Below are 19,943 nucleotides of genomic sequence, written 5' to 3'. Positions count from 1 at the left end.
TAGGAATTTGTGGAGGGCAGCGATCCAGGAATCCCGAGTTGGTGTTGGCTAGACCTCACTCTCGCAGCAACTAACTAACTGCAGACGGCCCCAATGCAAATAAAGCAAGCATCTTGGTTTATAGCCAAACGGCGACATCAATCTGTCTGATGTGTACAAAACAAGTACACTATTGACAGTAGGGGGGTTGCACCACCTCGCACTAAGTTAGCCTAGTTAGTTATAGCTTAAATGGCTTTTTAGTCATGCACTAAAGTCTTGAGTTAAAAGCCATTTAAGCTATAACTAGGCTAAGTTTGAACTGAGGTGGTGCAACTGGCTCCTGATAACCAAATAAAACAGTGACAGTCTAGACAGAAACAAATAAATGGTTCCAAACCAACGTGCCTCTGAGATTTTAACAATAATTTAACTATACAACAATGGCTGTATGATCTACCCTGGACTTTTAATATCACCAGGACTCCAGTAACAAAGCCACTAACAGCATAGCTGCTAAAGAACAAATATATATTTTTGTCTCTCACATGCTTTTGCCATTAAATGTATTTATTCTCATTATACAATCAATCACACAGGCTTAACAAACAAAACTTTCTTAAGTGTTATATTCAGTCTGGTGTGCAACGGACTTGAGAATGATTTGGTACAGTAAAGTTTGTATTTATTTATTAAGATATTTTTGCCTTTATTGGTACGTAGGTATACAGTAGGTTGACAGGAAACGGGGAGAGAGACTGGGGGACTCGAACCTGCCGTATTACCAGCCTATAGGTGTCCGGACCGCTAGGACGACCCGGGCCACAGTAACAAACATATCAATCTGTATCATTCATTCCTGATACAATTTGGCTTGTAAGGATAAACTAGTACTTAGGTGTTTTTAACACTAGAGGGCAGTACAAGTGAACGTAACATGCACGCAGTTAGCGCAATATGATCCTGAAATAGTCATTTTAAATTCCGGTCTGAACAATGGTCCCACTCAGTGTCATGTAATTAAATTAGGAACTAGGCCCAGTGTAATGATGTAAATGACGTGTGTGTGTGTGTGTGTGTGTGTGTGTGTGTGTGTGTGTGTGTGTGTGTGTGTGTGTGTGTGTGTGTGTGTGTGTGTGTGTGTGTGTGTGTGCGTGTGTCCGTGTGTGTGCGTGTCCGTGTCCGTGTGTGTGTGTGTGTGTGTGTGTGTGTGTGTGTGTGTGCGTGTGCGTGTGCGTGTGCGTGTGTCCGTGTGTGTGCGTGTCCGTGTGTGTGTGTGTGTGTGTGTGTGTGTGTCTGTGTGCGTGTGCGTGTGCGTGTGTGTGTGTGCATGCCCCAGGGGGCGTTCCCAGGAAACCTGCAGTTGGTACTGGTTCTGAGGCCTTCCAGGTTCTTCCAGAGGGCATTGGCTGACATTGGCATTAAGCTCCACAGAGATGACTTTAAAATGAAGGTACCGGTAAGCATGCTTCATTAAACCACACGTCAAACCACACCTCTCATCTACAGCGGTGTTTGCATGACAACACCATTCTGTCTGTCGGCCTGTCTGGGGCACGGTGGCGCAGTGGACGGCGCTGTCGCCTCACAGCTACGTAGAAGGTCCTGGGTTTTATTTCCGCTGGGGACGCTGTGGGCGCTGGCGGGGGCGTGTTCTCTCCTCAGCATCATCAGTGCCCATACCCGAGGTGGGGCCTTTCTGTGTGGAGTTTGCATGTTCTCCTGTGTGCCCTTGGGTAGGTACCCTCACAAAAAAATCAGGCAGTAATCCTCGTCTCTATACTTCTATACTGCCTCCCCCTGGCCAGCTGGGGCACCTGATGGAGGGGAAAGGAACTGGTTGGAATAACGTGTTCCTTCCACGTGCTACGTGCTTACTGGGGAAACTCCCCGCTGTCAGGTGAAAAGAAGCGGCTTGGACTCCTCATGCATGGCAGGAAGCATGGCGGTCAGTCCGTTGCTCTCCCCAGGTTGGCAGAGGGATTGTAGTGCCCAGGATTACATTAGACAATTGACACTGGGTGAAGAAAATGGGTTACAAAAATCGTGGGATAAAAATGTAAAAATCTGTCTGTGTCTGTAAAAGTCCATGACCATGACATCAGATCTACAAGCTCACAATGCATCGTGACCCATTAACATGCATTTAACAAGTCATTAGTAACTCATTAACTAACAGTTTGTGAATTATCTACTAACTAATTATAAGAGATTATATTCTCAAAGTGTTACGGCTACATAGATTGCCTATTTTTGACAAACGTATTTTAGGTACAAGCAGCTTGTTGAACTCTACTGTACATGCCATTGTGTAAACGATCCCAATATTCCACCTCCCTTGCCTTGTTTTCTACAAGCTCACCGTAGTAACATAACCTCAAGTCTAGTTCAAAAGTGGAATTCCGCCTAGACGTCAGCAAGGCCATGCGGTCGCAACGGGTTCCTAACGCCAAATCAATTGGGTTCAGAGCTGAGCCCAGGGCTGGACTGGCCACAGGTCATACCGGGCATATTCCCGGTGGGCCGCGACAGGCCAATAGGCGGCTGGCCACCAGGAAAGGTCCGGGCGTGCTGCCATTCTACCAGTGCCATCATGATAATTTCACTGTACCTGTATCAGTGAGTGACAAATAAACCCTCTACAAAGGGTTGTGTAGTTGTCTGTTGGTTTGTATCATTTATGTTGTTCTGTTTATGTTGTTTGTGTGTGCCTCGACGGAGCGGGCGGTAGAGTTTCTGCGCGCTGGTTATGGTGGGCCGGTCTGGGCCAAATTCACGCGAAAATGACCGGGCCGAATTTTTGTCCCAGTCCAGCCCTGGCTGAGCCAAGTCTCCTGAAGACTGTCCTGGACCGGGTATCCGGACGTAAAAACGAATCCATTCTGGGAAGCTGACGTGGTTCCACGTATTGTCTATCTATGGAGGAGCAGGGGTGTTCCTAGTAGGACCTAGGCGGGTCTTGAGAGATTGGGAGTTAAGCCTGTGACATTAAGGCAGTAGTTCTCCAAAGCTTTCATGTCAAGGATCCCCAAATTGAATTGTATTTGGCCTGCGGACCCCCATCTGAAAAGGTCTTGTGCATGCCCCCCGGAAGAAGAAAAAGAAAAGAAAATATTTTTCAAATAATTATTATTCATAAAAAAACACCTTAACGGCGGCCAAACATCGAGGAAAGTTAAATCTTTTCACTGAAGTTTGCAGTGAGAAAAGCAGGAACGTACTGGAAGCTGTGAACTATAGTCGTAAAGGAGGCGTACGTGTTTTGGATATAAAAAGCGCTTGGAAGATCATTATCATATGATATAGGTGTCAAGCAGCTTGCTAAGTGCTGCATACATTAGTGCCATAAGCCATTGTGTAAATGATCTCTCTGCGGAGTCCTGTCATACAGTACGTGACATACATCCTGTCATACAGTACGCGACGTCCATCCTTGTGGTTTTCAACGTCGGTCTGACACACCGTCTGTCCATCTGCTACAGACTTGCTACATGCAGAGTAAAACCACACCTTTTATAGGAGAAATTGGAGAGTGAAAAATATCACTCATCACTTCTCCATTTTCAGTCCTCGTGTGTACATGGATAATAGTGTGCATGCATGTATTTGCCTCCTGCTGTGTGTGACAGATGCTGTTAACACCAGGTGGCAATTCAGGCTGAAGTCGGTTCCCGTTCTGTGGTTTCTACCTTTCGGAGCTGAAGCCTTAGCTTATTGTGACTACCCTTCTAGCTATATGAATGGCTTGCATAGGTGAAACAGAAAGCAAACAACAGAAAAACCAAACTAAAAAAGACAAGACGAGACAGTTAACAGGACCAAGACAGAACAGAAAAAAGTGAATAAAATTAAATTAAACAAAGAAAACGAATCTAACATATACTTGGCGTAGTTCACTAACGGTGATTTATTTGTGTAACGCCAAAAATGTTACTCCGAGTCCAGATGGATTTAACAAAGCATTCATTATAGGAATAATGGCCTCTCGAAACTCCCGAACATAATTCCCACTCAAATCCAACCCACCAGCCTTTAGATTATATCCCGATGGAGAGGATAGTTGCTACAGTTCCTGTGTTTTGTTTAATATGTTCTCAGATCGTCATGCTGAACTCGTTATCAGACCTGCACGGCTACGTGGATAAAGGCCAGCTTACCTGTGAGCTGGGAGGACACCTGGAGTACTGCCATAGTCAGTGGATACACCACCGCACTGTGAGTAGTGGCTGGGAGGAAACCTGGAGTACTGCCATATAGTCGCACTGTGAGTAGTGGCAGGGTGTCTGTGGTGGAACATGTCTTACCAGCTTTTCAGGGCCCAGTGGACTCTGTGGACCATGTTTTACCATATTGAGCATACGGCATCAGATTTTTCATCAGATCTTTCCTGCCTGAGTGCACTTTCAGTTTTGACAGTTAGTGTCAGCATATTTCTAGTTTCACTTTCGAGCTGTTGGTGTTTCCACTTTCACTTCCCCATTTGGTCAAACAGGTGGGGGATAATGACGGACTGTGTCTAACTGATACTTTGTATCTGTGTGCATGCATGGTTTGGTAGTGTGTGTGTGTGTGTGTGTGTGTGTGTGTGTGTGTGTGTGTGTGTGTGTGTGTGTGTGTGTGTGTGTGTGTGTGTGTGTGTGTGTGTGTGTGTGTGTGTGTGTGTGTGTGTGTGTGTGTGTGTGTGTGTGTGTGTGTGTGTGTGTGTGTGTGTGTGTGTGTGTGTGTGTGTGTGTGTGTGTGTGTGGTTTGTTCCATATAGGGTTTGCAGTGTGCGTGTGTCAGCATTTGGTATTCTACTGACTTCCTCATACTGTTCTTATCTGTACCTCGTCTGTGTGTGCGTGTGTGTGTGTGTGTGTGTGTGTGTGTGTGTGTGTGTGTGTGTGTGTGTGTACACAGGAATAAGCATGCAGTAAATGAATACATGGATTTACCTCTAAAGCTGACTTTGAATAAATAAAGAATATGCCAACCACAGACGTGTTAGAACCATTAATATGGATTCATTGTTATAATTTGCTTTAATCTGACAATGTCAGATACGTTGTTTTTGTTTTTGGTTTTTTAGTTACTTCAGTAAAACCTGACAGTATCATCAATTTATAGACATAGTTCTCTTCATATGCACTACCTTTTTTTTTTTAGTCTCACATAACCTGTCAAGGTATCAAATAAAGCACATAATCAAAATATATTCACGCTTCTAGTATAATACAACATTATATATTATATCAAATTATATTATAATGGACGATGAGGCTGGTGACTGAATGAGTGCCATGCCTCCATTTTATAAATGTGGACTCAAATAAAGAAATCGGAATGTCTGTGTGCGATGTGTCTGTGTGTGTGTGTGTGTGTGTGTGTGTGTGTGTGTGTGTGTGTGTGTGTGTGTGTGTACGAGCGTGTGTGTGTGTGTGTGTGTGTGTGTGTGTGTATTTGGTGTGTGCATGTGTTTTGATCTGTCTGTGTGTGTGTGTGTGTGTGTTTGCTCTTCCGCATGCAGGCCATAGAGAACTTTGCGGTGACAGTGAAGAGCACGGCTCAGTGGTTGCAGAAGTTCGGCACAGACCTGGCAGAGACGGAGCTGCCCAACGACGTCCAGTGCACCAAAGACATGCTCACCGCACACACCGACAAACACAACAAGCTGAAGGTATCAACCAAACACATGCTCACCGCACACACTGACAAACACAACAAGCTGAAGGTATCAACCAAACACATGCTCACCGCGCACACCGACAAACACAACAAGCTGAAGGTATCAACCAAACACATGCTCACCACACACACCGACAAACACAACAAGCTGAAGGTATCAACCAAACACATGCTCACCGCACACACTGACAAACACAACAAGCTGAAGGTATCAACCAAACACATGCTCACCGCACACACTGACAAACACAACAAGCTGAAGGTATCAACCAAACACATGCTCACCGCACACACTGACAAACACAACAAGCTGAAGGTAGCACGTCCCAAACTCTTCTCCCTTCTGGCTCCGAAACTCCTAGTCCGGCAGCCGACAGGCTTCTTTTGTTTAAAGTGGGAAATTTGGTATATAGTCTTTTTTATTGGCCTAAAATATTGTCGATATACATATTCATATTCATGAATCCACTTGCTGACCGGCTGTCAATATTGGGACATTTTATAGGGGTTTCTTGTGATCCTACCATTAACATCCTATGGCAGGCAAAATTGTCAAAAATGTCAAACTTTCCTTTCCTCCTTGCTTTAAGTAGCATGTGACATGTCAAACTAGGGGGGTTTCATGATTCTGAATCCATTCCAAGCATTAGTTTGGCACAAAAAACGGCCATAGACATCATGACAAATGTGATGAGGATCAGCACAAAAAATGTGATGAGGTCAGCACATTTTGGGGAAGTGGCTATAGGCTAGTTGCCTATCGCTAATGCGGGTATTCTTTTTTTTCTCACGAGTCGTCTATTAATAGTGTCCTGGCACTCACACGTGCACTAAAACATGTAAACATAAAAGACATAAACATAAGACGTTGAATTATGGAGATAACAAGGTTCGACATGGTCTGACAGCGACGATATGATAACATAAAGACACAGTAATATACACACCCACGTCAACATCACCCACCCACCCACCCACCTATGTCTGTCACCCACGTCAATGCACAAGGACATCAGCATGACTCACACGTGACTCACACAAAGCATGCACATAAAATGCCACAATTGCCACATAAATGTAAATCACCTACTGTATCTGTGACGTACGAGTCTAGTTATCACTAGCTCTCTTTATCTCTCCCAAGTATAGTTATAGTAGAGTTATAGACTGTACGTTAGGTTAACTGAGCCACACCATGAAATGTAATTTATCTCTATAGGAAATTAATCTATTGTGAGCATTTCCTCCACCGCGCCGAGGCAGATGATTGCACCGCACCGCGTTCACCTTAGGGTTACACTTTGTACTTTGTATATTCTTTAGACTTGTCTTTTGTATTGTGCAATAGGTTGAAATGTGACACTATATCACCTCAATTATTCCTCTATTATAATTTCACCCACAGTTACAATAAAGCAATTGAATTGAATACTTTACATACTTTACGCACGCGCATGCACACGCTCAGATATCCCTGTAATTGATGCCAACTAATATCCCCCTGCCGTGACCAGGATGAACTGAAGCTGGCGTTGAAACAAGGCACCACTCTGCTGGGCTGCATCAAGGAGCAGGCCTCCAAGTCTGAGAGCCACAAACTCAACCCAGATGAGATGGAGAACCAGACCACAGTGGAGAGGTCATCTATATTTAAGTATTGTACATACACACAGTCAAAATAATTTAACGCTGAGAGTAAAATGTGGTTGATGAGTTGAACAGTTGAGCTTACAAGACGTCAGTCACTTTGTGAATCACCCTTACAATATCATAAAGATTGGTCAAAATAAAAAAATGTATTGATTCAAATGGATTTCAGATTGCAGCTTCAAACTGTGTGTGTGTGTGTGTGTGTGTGTGTGTGTGTGTGTGTGTGTGTGTGTGTGTGTGTGTGTGTGTGTGTGTGTGCGTGTGTGCGTGTGTGCGTGCGTGCGTGCATCCGTGCGTGTGCGGTATACTGTATATAGACTCCTGGCCCAGCTGGATGAGACAGAAAATGCCTTTGAGCAGTTCTGGTCTAAACACCATCTGAAGCTGGAGCAGTGTCTGCAGCTACGTCACTTCGAGCAGGACTTCAGAGAGGTGGGTGGGTGTAGCGCGTGTCCCGTTAGATTACAGTGTAGATGAATGAATGTCCCACAGGGAGATCTGTTTGATCCGCTTAACACTTTCATCATGTGTCCCCACATCAATGTCTCTCAAAGCCATAACTTTATTTTATTTTTATTATTGAGTGATTTATTGAAAGATCCTCTCCCATGCAGGAGCAAGATGTTCAGGAGCGAGATGTTTTTTTATTATTATTGAATGATTTATTTGAAAGATCCTCTCCCATTATATTTTCACAAACATAAATCAACATATTTCAAATAAATGTACATGCACACGGTCTACTGCAGCATCTTATTTGTTTGGCATAATATTCATGGCCATGATCTGCTGGAATTGAAGTCAGCCGAATGTGTTTCTACGCCTCTCTTTAACCACAATGAATCGTTGAGCAATCAGTCTCCTATTTGTGGTGTCAATCATCTTTATGGATGTGACACACAGTGAAGCCGTCGAGTCATTGTTCTTCGGAGACATGTTCTGAACCTCCAAAGACCACTAAAGCTTCTTTCAGCAGAAGCAGAAGCAAGCAGGCACAGTAGGCCTAAGGAGTAGGTTCCACTTGCCCTGTTATTAGCAGCAACCTAGCTCGCTAAATTGTGTGATGGATGGACAAAAATCCTCAGCTACAAATTAGTAACCACTTCATTCGCAGTGCAGAGTTAGTATGTTGTCAGTAGAAATATCTAATCTCTGAGGTTTATACATTTCCTTCCCGTCCATGAGCGCATGCACCACTTCCCTGCTGTGTGCCTTCCTACTCAAAGCAGACAGTTGATAAGTGCTCACTCAAAGCGAAAAGTATGTGATGCATGGCTAGATGGGTCTGGGTACTATAATATGTCCTCTCTGTGCAGAAGGTACTGGCTGTGCCATATAGACTTTCTTCCAGTGTGCATACTCAAATGAAAGATGCATGGCCTACTCAAAATGAAAGTGTGTAGGTCTAGCAGTACTGAATGAATGTCCTCTCTGGGAAGAAAGCAGCGGAAAGGGTCAACGACCGAATTCCTCTTTTTCCACATCACTGAGAAACTCCAGTGGGACTAACACTTCAACAAAGTGGTCAGGAAGCCACAGCAGTGCCGATATTATCTCAGGGAACTGAAGAAGCTTGAAACGGGCCTCATGGTTCTACTCTAAACCGACATGTGTACAGGAAGAAAGTCTATGATTTCATAATGACTCAGTAGTCTTCTACCCCCAAACCCGGCTAGAGGTTCTGTCTTTTTCCCGCTCATGTCACACATCCCTGTGGATCTTTGATATTATTGATTAAGGCTGCATCTGGTTAGCTCTGGAATGCTAGCGCGATGTAAACAGAGCGATATGACGACCCCCCCCCCCCATGTAAAGGTATTTCTTTCATGCTTTTATCTGGGGATTCTAATCCCAGGCCGGCCCCATCGCTGATCGCTGTTACAAAATGAATGTTTCGGGTGACAAAAGAAAACAACTACTAACATAGGCGGTTCACAGACCTGGGGTAATTTATTTTGCTTACACGACTGAAAGAACTCGGCACAGGCGAATTAATGAATTTATTCATATGTGCCAGTCAATGTGTCTCTTTCTTTCCTTATCTTTTTTTTTTGCCACCCTCTAGTTTTGCCTGAAGTTCTCTGTGAGTTCTCTGTGTGATGTTTTAAATAATGTGCTGTGCTCGATGATGAACTACCACCAACACGTTTGAACTGAAGCGAGACTGATTGGTTGGAGCTGCTGTTGTTATCGCGGGTCACCTCTATTTTAATTTTCTCCTTGCTCTCCCTCCCTTTCTGTCCCAGCCCCTTTTTGAGGGGCACTAAGCTCTCCAAAGTCTGGCTTTCAGACTTGACGTCATGTGGCGGGCAAGTCTATGGACTTTTAATGTTTGTCTCATTCATTCGCCCCAAAAATCTGCCAAGTCTATGGACAAAACGAAAACAGCCCGACACTTGTAACGTCATGTCAACAAGGACAACTTTAGTTTAGTTCGGTTTTTTTTCATTTGCTGCTTTCTTTCGTTTTAGGGATTTTAGCTGTTTTTGACAGGGGGGCGGGGGCATTCGAACATGGGGCTAAATACGGTTTTATTTACAAAATATTATGGCGATTTATTTTTGTATTATGTACTATAGTCCTAATAGACCCCAGGAAATGACATCTGGCCACACAACAGATCACAGGATCTACTGAATATGAAGGCAGCCTACTGGGGGGAAGTCACACTGTGTGTTATAGGCTCAATATGTCAGTTTGACACGTTCAGTAGATCCTGTGATCTTTTGTGGCCAGATGTCATTTCTTGGGGTTTTCTAGTAGGACTATAGTAAATAATAAAAAAATAAATCGCTATAACATTTTATAAAAAAAATACACATTTTCCCCCGTGCTCGAATGCCCCAAACACAAACTCTTCACCAACTTCTTTACACCTGCTGTAAACCTGTAATGTAAACTCCTCCTCGCCCCTCTCACCCCTAACCAGTTTGCCTGCTGTATGCCCTTTGATACTCGCTGTCTCACTTTCATTCTCTATACCTTCGTCCCCTACATTTACACGTCTCCCTTTTTTCGTCCACTCAGTCACACGATGTAAATCCCTTCTCTCTCTCTCTCTCTCTCTCTCTCTCTCTCTCTCTCTCTCTCTCTCTCTCTCTCTCTCTCCATTTCTCTCTCTCACATCACCAGGTGAAGGTGTCTCTAGACGCGTCAATGGATGGTCTGACCTGCCATTCAGACATCGGTGATTGTGTGGCGAGGGTGGAAAGTCTACTCAAGGAACTCAAGGCCTTGGAGGAGAAAGCACAGGTTCATATAATCTCTCTCTCTCACACACAGCAGCACATTCTCTCTCTCTCTCACACACGGCAGCACATTCATTCATATTTGAAGTTTCATTTCAAGGATAGATATATAATATATGTTTGATACATCAGTATTGAATAATAATGTAATGAACCTCTTTATTCTGTTCTTATGCACCGCTAGAACCACCTACCCCCCCCCCCTGTTCTATTGTTGAACTTCTCCCTAGAGAAGACAGACTATGCACCCACTGCAGACAACATGAAGTGGAAACTGAGTTACATTTCCTAACCACCTGTCTACTGTACCAAGACATTCCCACAGAAGTCACAATCACCCACTGAGATTTAGAAAACATGACTACTGACAATGAACTCCCAAATCTGTTGGGCGAAGTGAGCTACAACAATGTGCTGTGATAGGAGACGGATATCAAATGGAACACAACCAGCCTAAAGACTATTGTTGAATTGACCCTGTGGTCTGTTGTCTCCCCACCAGTCCACCCTGGAGAACGTATTGTTGAACTGACCCTGTGGTCTGTTGTCTCCCCACCAGTCCACCCCTGGAGAACGTATTGTTGAACTGACCCTGTGGTCTGTTGTCTCCCCACCAGTCCACCCTGGAGAACGTATTGTTGAACTGACCCTGTGGTCTGTTGTCTCCCCACCAGTCCACCCTGGAGAACGTATTGTTGAACTGACCCTGTGGTCTGTTGTCTCCCCACCAGTCCACCCCTGGAGAACGTATTGTTGAACTGACCCTGTGGTCTGTTGTCTCCCCACCAGTCCACCCTGGAGAACGTATTGTTGAACTGACCCTGTGGTCTGTTGTCTCCCCACCAGTCCACCCCTGGAGAACGTATTGTTGAACTGACCCTGTGGTCTGTTGTCTCCCCACCAGTCCACCCCTGGAGAACGTATTGTTGAACTGACCCTGTGGTCTGTTGTCTCCCCACCAGTCCACCCTGGAGAAGGCCCAGCTTCACGCGCTGCACGGCGACCAGCTGATCCAGAGCAACCACTATGCCGTGGACTCCATCCGACCCAAGTGTGTGGAGCTGCGGCGTGTCTGCGACGACTTCAGCAACGAGGTGAAGAAGAAGACCGACGTCCTGTCCAAGTCGCTGCGGATACACAGAGGCATAGACAAGGTAAGGAAGGCCATGATGTCGGTGAGATTCTGTGATTTGTGTGTGCTGCCAGGACCGCTGCTTCGCTCTCTGGCTTTTGGGGTGCTTCGGGGAAAGCCATCGACGGGTGGGTAGGGAGGGATGGAGGGACGGAGGGATGGATGGATGGATGGAGGCCGTCGTGTAAATTGGAAGGTTGCGGTTTTGATCCTCGGCTCCTCCAACTCAACGTGTCAAAGTCTCCCTGATCAGGGAAGACCCATAAACCCTTGTAACAGTCTTCTGAAAGACCCATAAACCCTTGTAACAGTCTTCTGAGCTGTCTGAGCAAACCTTTGCTGGGCGAATGTAGAACATCACACCCTTGTAAACGGAGTGGTGCAACGGCCCGGTTCCGGCAAGCCGCCCCACGTCCAAAACGGTCGAGAGTTACTGTGTGGGGGAATTAGCAGACAACATACTCTCTCTCTCGCTCTCTCTGTTGTATAATTTATGTCTACCTGTACAGGTGAACCAGTGGTGTAATTATGTCTACCAGGTGAACCAGTGGTGTAATTATGTCTACCAGGTGAACCAGTGGTGTAATTATGTCTACCAGGTGAACCAGTGGTGTGTATAATTATTAATTACTGTATGTCTACCTGTACAGGTGAACCAGTGGTGTGTTGTATAATTACTGTACAGGTGAACCAGTGGTGTGTTGTATAATTACTGTACAGGTGAACCAGTGGTGTGTTGTATAATTACTGTACAGGTGAACCAGTGGTGTGTTGTATAATTACTGTACAGGTGAACCAGTGGTGTGTAGTATAATTACTGTACAGGTGAACCAGTGGTGTGTTGTATAATTACTGTACAGGTGAACCAGTGGTGTGTTGTATAATTACTGTACAGGTGAACCAGTGGTGTGTTGTATAATTACTGTACAGGTGAACCAGTGGTGTAATTATGATTGTCTACCAGGTGAACCAGTGGTGTGTTGTATATTTACTGTACAGGTGAACCAGTGGTGTGTTGTATAATTACTGTACAGATGAACCAGTGGTGTGTTGTATAATTATTAATTACTGTATGTCTACCTGTACAGGTGAACCAGTGGTGTGTATAATTATTAATTACTGTATGTGTTGTATAATTACTGTACAGGTGAACCAGTGGTGTGAGGCCGGCATCTATCTGCTGGCGTCCCAAGCCGTGGACAAGTGTCAGTCACAGGAAGGGGCGGAGTCGGCGCTGGCGGACATCGATGGCTTCCTGGAGACGGCCGAGCAGAACAAGCTGACTGAACTCAGGAACATCCACAACCAGTACGAAGTGGTGCTGTCAGAGGACGTCAAGGTATGTCTCTCTCTCACAAAGAGGCTGACAATCAAGAGCTGGATGCTCTCAGAGTCTGACAATCAGGCTACAATAAGAGGCAACAATTGTGAAAATAGCCAATCTACAAGCTCATCTGAGCTTGTAGATCGGCTATTTTCACGATATTTATCTGTGGAACTGAGAACAATATTGAATACCCCAACTCCTACATTCCAAGTGCTTATCAGGGTGGGGGGTCCCCAGTTCAAATATGATTATTTTGGGGGGTCCCCAATTCAAATATGATTATTTTGGGGGGTCCCCAGTTCAAATATGATTATTTTGGAGCGTCCCCAGTTCAAATATGATTATTTTGGGTGGTCCTCAATTCTAATATGATTATTTTGGGGGGTCCCCAGTTCAAATGTGATTATTTTGGGGCGTCCCCAGTTCAAATATGATTATTTTGGGGCGTCACCAGTTCAAATATGATTATTTTGGGGCGTCCCCAGTTCAAATATGATTATTTTGGGGCGTCCCCAGTCTAAAATGATTATTTTCGGGGGTCCCCAGTTCAAATAGGATTATTTTGGGGGGTCTCCAGTTCAAATAGGATTATTTTGGGGGGTCTCCAGTTCAAATAGGATTATTTTGGGGGGTCCCCAGTTCAAATAGGATTATTTTGGGCGTCCCCAGTACTTCTAATAAGATAACCGTTTGGGGGTCACGGCCTGAATAGGTGGAGAACCACTGTTCTGGGGACAGGGCTTAAAGTTCTCAGTCCTGGGGACGGATTTCAGTCCTGAGGATTTCATAGGGGTTATTTAATGAGATCAGTGCAGATTTGCAAAAAGTAATTTTCAGTCTTGGGATTCTTTTTGGCTTTAAGCCCTGGGGAGCTCTTACGCATGGATGATGTACCTCAGATGTAACATATTGGCTGTGTGTGTGTTTTGGTGGCAGGCCGGCGTCCTGAAGGCCCTGAAGAGGCTGGAGGACGTCCAGGAGATGTTCGAGAAGCGCCACGTCAGTCTGAAGAAGCTGTCGGCCAAGCAGACCAGGCCTGTCCAGCCTGTGGCTCCACGGCCAGAGTCCTCGCCCAAACGACCCTCGCTCAAGAACCCTGCCAGGACCCAGCAACGTGAGTCCAACGTTCTAATGAGGAAGGCGTGTGTGTGTGTGTGTGTGTGTGTGTGTGTGTGTGTGTGTGTGTGTGTGTGTGTGTGTGTGTGTGTGTGTGTGTGTGTGTGTGTGTGTGTGTGTGTGTGTGTGTGTGTGTGTGTGTGTGTGTGTGTGTGTGTGTGTGTGTGTGTGTGTGTGTGTGTGTGTGTGAAAGATGGCGATGAAACAAGACACAGAAGGAGAGAGAGAGAGAGAGAAAGACAGAACTTTAAGTTCAAGTGATATATTGTCAGTTATACTTGCAATACATACATTTGAATTTGAGTGTGAGGTTTCACAGAAAGGTTAGAGGCGACGAGTACAAGATTTTAAAGCAATTAAATGAAATACATTATCAAAAGGAGTACAGCGCAAGAAGCACAGCTGGCAAGTGGTGCTTCATTAAAAAAATATTTTAACATAACTTCTGTGCTCTTCTTCTTCCTACACACTTCAGCTCTGGCACGCAGAGCTTCAGACGGCTCCAACAACAACAAGCAGCCGGCTGAAACCGACCCCAACAAGAAGAAGATCATACGCAAGGCCAAGGGAGGCATCAAGGTACCGACAACACAACACAATTCACCTTTTGTCAGCCTTCTGATTGATCTGATCTGATTGTGAGCTGATTGTGAGCTTGTACGCTTTGTGAGCTTGTAGATGCTGCTATTTTCAGCATGTGTAAGAACAGTAATTTCAGCAAGTGTAAAAGCAGTCATTACGACGGCGTCAAGGCCAGCCAATATACATTTTAGTCGACTAAATCAACTGTAGATTTAGTCGACTAAAATCTCATGATATTTAGTCGATATTTAGACTAACATTAAAAAAATCCAGGTGACAAAAATGTGACTGAAACTAAATGAAAACTATTCAAGAGACTATGACTAAAATGTGCTGCCAAAAACAACACTAGTGTAATGTACTGTACCATGTGTGTCGTCCCAGATTGAGGTAATGCACGAGGCAAGTCAAGGAGGCTCCGCCCACGTCGTGCTGTCCAATGAGACGGAGGAGGTGCTGTCCAACAGACGCAGGTAAGAACACGCCTACAGGCTCTCAAAGTGAGGCCAGGGGGTCAATTTGGGGGTCCTTGACATGGAAGCTCAGTGGCCTTGTGGTTAGAGTGTCCGCCCTGAGACTGGGAGGTCGGGGTTCAATCCCCGGCCGGGTCATACCAAAGACTATACAAATGGGACCCAGTGCCTCCCTGCTTGACACTCAGCATCAAGGGTTGGATTGGGGGTAAGTCCCTGTGACATACTATAGCGTCATGTCCAGGGGGTGTACTTGTACATCCAGCTGCCTCACGCTACAGAAACAGGAGATAGGCTCCTGCCCTATGGGCCTCATCGCTCGGCAAGGCTACTTACTGACATGGAAAAGCTTGAGAACCACAGTACCTTAGTATGTCTCCTGGATGAACGCATCATGTTCAAGGGGTCATTGTGGTGGACATTTTTGTCAAGTCATTACATGTTTGCCACGGGCATGGGAATCTATGAAGGCCATGACTAGCATGGCTCCAGCTAAGAAGGGCCTTTGTGTTTCGAATGAAAAGGAAAAGGCCAACGAATTAAACAACTTTTTATGCAAGGTTTTAAACAGCTGACTTCTTGCATGAACAAAATGCTGCCCTAGAGTCTGTACCCACACACACACACACACAGTGATCTGGGAATCACTGTGGATCAACCTCAACGTGAAGTCCAGAGGATGTTTTGGCACACATGTCCCCCGGAAGGCTTCAGGTCCAGACGGGGATACAGTATGTGGCCGGCTGCTCATGTACTGTTCCGTCCGCCTGGAAAGACTCCATTATAATTCCTGTTCCCAAAAAGGAATTATAGGCTGCAAAGAAAACAATGCCCAGTCACTACTCTGACTTCAGTAGTCATGAAGTGTTCTGAGAAAATCATTATCAGTCTGCTGAAGGCAGCGGTTGGCTGTTCACTGGATGATTTTCAGTTTGCTTATAGGAGCGACAGGGGTATATAGAGGACGCAGTCTTGGCCTTGGACTATTTTCTTTTGAAACACTTAACAAAGCCTATGCACGCCTTCTTCTTGTAGATTTCAGCTCAGCATTTAACACAATACGGCCACATCTCTTAATAAAGCGGTTCAGGGACCTTAACCCATTTTGGGTATTGAAAAATAGCAGATCTACAAGCTCATAGCTCTCACAGAGCTTGTAGAGCTGCTATTTTAGAAAAATCGTGAAAATGTGGCACAAATCTTTGAATAAAGTTGGGAGTAGGTATAGGGTGCTAATTGTCATTGCACACATTCCTACGGGCTGGGGCGGTACCTGTCAGCAGGGAGTGTTGGGTGGGACGAAGGCGTCTCCCCGGTGGCGGCTCCTAGCTCACTGGCAGTAGGATATACAACAGCAGGGACAGGATCAATTAGCATAACAACTAAATTAAGGAGTAAAGGGGGTCAATTACAATTTTAAAAGACAAGCACGCCCGAGACATTTAGGCTGCCAGCAGAATCTCTCACATTATCTGACTATAGTAAGAGTGGCGACACTAGCGCTGACTCCCATTGTAACAATGGAATGCGGAAGTGCTCATTCTATCTCAATGGGATAGTTCCAGGTTCCAGCCATAGGAGCAATGTTTGGAACTATAGCCCATAGGCACCTGCTTTGCGGCGAGATCAAAGCTATGACCTTGTAGGTCTGCTATTTTTCAGACCTACAAATCTTTGAATATATATTATTATAACATTTTAACTAAAATCTTTGTTTCTGGGGAGGTCCCTGGAACAACATATTTTCAGATGAGGGCGGAGGCCAATTACAAATATTGAGCACCACTGATACAGAAACAAGGTTTTTTTTTCTTTTTCTCGACGTCAGGCCTAAATGGGTTAATGTCCATGTCTCTAAACGTACACAAAGGGTCAGTGTACTGTGAATGGCACTATGTCAGAGCGCAGAACCCTGAGTACCGGACCTGCAGGGCTGCGTTAGCTCACCTGTCCTTTTCACTCTGTGTACAAATGAGTGTAGAAGTGGCAACCCGAACAATTACATCATTAAATTCTCGGATGATACTGCCATCTTAGCCCTTCTGGACAAGGATAGGGATTTAGCTGACTACTTTTTAGGGGTACAGACTACAGAGCTTTGTAAAAATGGTGTGATGACAACCACCTTATTCTTAATGTTAAGAAAAGACACAGGAGATAAAACAGCACTTGAAAAGAACCGGTACTATGGTAAAAGCATTGGAGATGTTATTAAGTTTCTCTGTGTTAACGAGTTGGGGCTCCGTGGAACAAAAGAAACCTTACGTGACCACACTCACCACAGCGATGCTGATGATGATCATGATGACATTGCTTCTGGTCTTTTTTGTATTTATTATTTGAGTACACCTTAGCGAAGGATAAGAAGCTAGCTGCTAAGAGCATGAATAACAATGCTACAGTACATACACATCTAAGGGTATTCAAAATGAAGCCGGCATGGTTCTTGCAGAGATCCAGACAAAATATTCAAAAGCTGACTCTGCAGGATTATTTGTACTATATATATATTGTACTTTTACTCACACTATTTATTTGAAAAATGTAGTTACTAGTTACTTTGTAGATTTTGATTATTATTACAAAACATACATTACCCACTTTAGCCCTATATACATTTTGGGCATTTGAAAATAGCCAATCTACAACCTGCGACGGATTGTGAGCTTGTAGATTTGCTATTTTCAAAAGATTATTATACATCTGGAAAGGGGACATTCTGCACAATGAGTACTTTTACTTTTGGTAGGCCTACTGTAAGTACATTTTTAAGCCAATACTTTTGTATTTTTTCTTATGTACATTTTGAATTCCACACTTTTAGTTCTAACAGAATATGTTATATGTTGCAGTATTGCTACTTTTACTTAAATCTGCTATAAGCAATAATATGCGGTCAAAGTGAGGTTTGGGGCTACCCCAGAGGTCCTTGAAGGGCTTCCAGCTATACAGATACTGATAACCCCACCATCACCCCCTCTCAGTCTCTCAAAAGATCCTTGCTCAGCATCCTCGACAGGGCCATTTCAGAGATGGAAAACAGATTCTCAAAGAAGAATTTAGACCTAATGACAGCCATATCAAGCCTTGTACCCTATTCTGAGAGATTTCTATAGACTCAACCTTGTTGGCCTTTGCATGCTCTTACTGAAACTGGAACAGACTACGCAACTCTGAAAAGGGAACTCATTGTTGCAAAGCCAATGTTGGCCAACTTATGTTGTCCAAACGAAACAGACCTGACATGAAGACATACGAGAAAGCATTTCCTGTGTTGCACAAGTTGTATGTGACAGCCCTTGTAATTGGTGTGTCTTCAGCTTCATGTGAGAGTTCCTTCTCCACACTGGCACGTGTCCTAACCCCCTACCGTCGCACCATGTTGCACGAAAGAAAAAAGAACTTGGTCATCTTGGCAAATGAGAAATCTATAACAAATATATAGACATGGATGAACAACAACAACAAACCAACCCCAGCACTTGAGTCAAAGTACGACTCAAGTGGAATATTATCTGTCAAATGTGTACGTGAGTTGAAGTACTGGAGTGCTTTCTTTTACAATAATGTAAGTGCGCAGGCCTTTAAAACTCTGTCTATATTAAAATGTAGACGTTAAAAAATAAACTGCAAGTTTGTTGATCTGCTAGTTTCACTATTTGAAATATAAGGCTTAGAAAGGTATAGTGGAGTCAAAAGTATGTCAATAGTATCATAATCATATCATACCATATCAAGCCTTGTACCCTATTCTGAGAGATTTCTAGACTCAACCTTGTTGGAGCCTTTGCATGCTCTTACTGGAACTGGAACAGACTACGCAACTCTGAAGAGGGAACTTATGTTGTCCAAACGAAACAGACCTGGCCACTGTGTCTAAACACATGAAGACATACGAGAAAGCATTTCCTGTGTTGCACAAGTTGTCCCAAGCCCGGGTAAATGCAGAGGGTAGTGGCAGGAAGGGCAATTGGGTTAGCATACTGTTGGTCAAAGAGAAGATAGATGAACTGATGATGATAGCATATAGTTTTCTATGCATTTTGGGGGTTTGACACCCCAAATTCTGTCTGCCCACCTTAGTGGGGCTGGCTAAATCCGGCCCTGTTTGGCCGCCAACCCGCATCTCAAAATATGTTGTTCCGGGGACCCCCCCCCCCTCCCCCCCCCCAGTAGCAAAGATTTGACTTAAAAATGTTCGCTCTGAAAGAATATATATTCAAAGATTTGCACCACATTTTCACGATTTTTCAAAAATAGCTATGAGCTTGTAAATCTGCTATTTTTCAACAGCTAAAGTATATGCTTGAAACACCAAAAGGGATTCTCGTCCAGAATGGGTTAATAATCCTCTCATGAGGACTGAAAATTATGCATCTTTTTTTTTAAATATATTTTTTATCCCACGATTTTGTAACCCATTTTTCACCCCTGTGTCAATCATCTACTGTGATCCTGGGCTCTACACACCCTCCGCCAACCTGGGGAGAGCAACGGACTTAACTCATGCTTCCTTCATGCTTGAGTGTCCAAGTTGCTCCTTTACACCTGACAGGGGGGAGTTTCCCTGGTTGGACGTAGCGCGTGGAAGGAACACGTTATTCCAACCAGTTCCTTTCCCCTCCATCAGGCGCCCCGGCTGGCCAGGGGGAGGCAGTTTAGAGACCAGGATTACTGCATGTTTTTGTGAGGGTACCTACCCTAGGGGACACGGGGAGAACATGCAAACTCCACACAGAAAGGCCCTTTCGCCAACCCCCGCCTTCGGGTAT

At 44.6% G+C, this 19,943-nt stretch overlaps 1 protein-coding gene across 11 annotated transcripts in view; it reads left to right on the top strand.

Moving 5' to 3' along the window:
- Nucleotides 1-19,943, top strand: part of mcf2l2 (MCF.2 cell line derived transforming sequence-like 2) — a gene marked incomplete at its 3' end in the record, with an annotated part of 122,008 nt that overhangs the window by 32,906 nt on the left and 69,159 nt on the right. For 9 of the 11 annotated variants that reach the window (XM_080771238.1, XM_080771234.1, XM_080771239.1 and 6 more), the window contains exons 5-15: nt 1,319-1,438; nt 4,078-4,194; nt 5,486-5,635; nt 7,158-7,282; nt 7,611-7,725; nt 10,426-10,545; nt 11,504-11,695; nt 12,821-13,012; nt 13,937-14,114; nt 14,592-14,695; nt 15,083-15,171. In XM_080771238.1, coding sequence (XP_080627364.1) covers nt 1,319-1,438; nt 4,078-4,194; nt 5,486-5,635; nt 7,158-7,282; nt 7,611-7,725; nt 10,426-10,545; nt 11,504-11,695; nt 12,821-13,012; nt 13,937-14,114; nt 14,592-14,695; nt 15,083-15,171 — 1,502 coding nt within the window. The remainder of the gene's footprint in view (nt 1-1,318; nt 1,439-4,077; nt 4,195-5,485; nt 5,636-7,157; nt 7,283-7,610; nt 7,726-10,425; nt 10,546-11,503; nt 11,696-12,820; nt 13,013-13,936; nt 14,115-14,591; nt 14,696-15,082; nt 15,172-19,943) is intronic. The other 2 variants (XM_080771235.1, XM_080771237.1) reach the window with 1 other exon arrangement.

Source organism: Protomyctophum bolini (assembly GCF_963924005.1).
Source record: "Protomyctophum bolini genome assembly, chromosome: 8".
NCBI classification, from domain to species: domain Eukaryota; kingdom Metazoa; phylum Chordata; class Actinopteri; order Myctophiformes; family Myctophidae; genus Protomyctophum; species Protomyctophum bolini.
The sequence above is the reverse complement of the archived record's forward strand: the minus strand, read 5'-3'. Positions and strand labels throughout refer to the sequence as shown.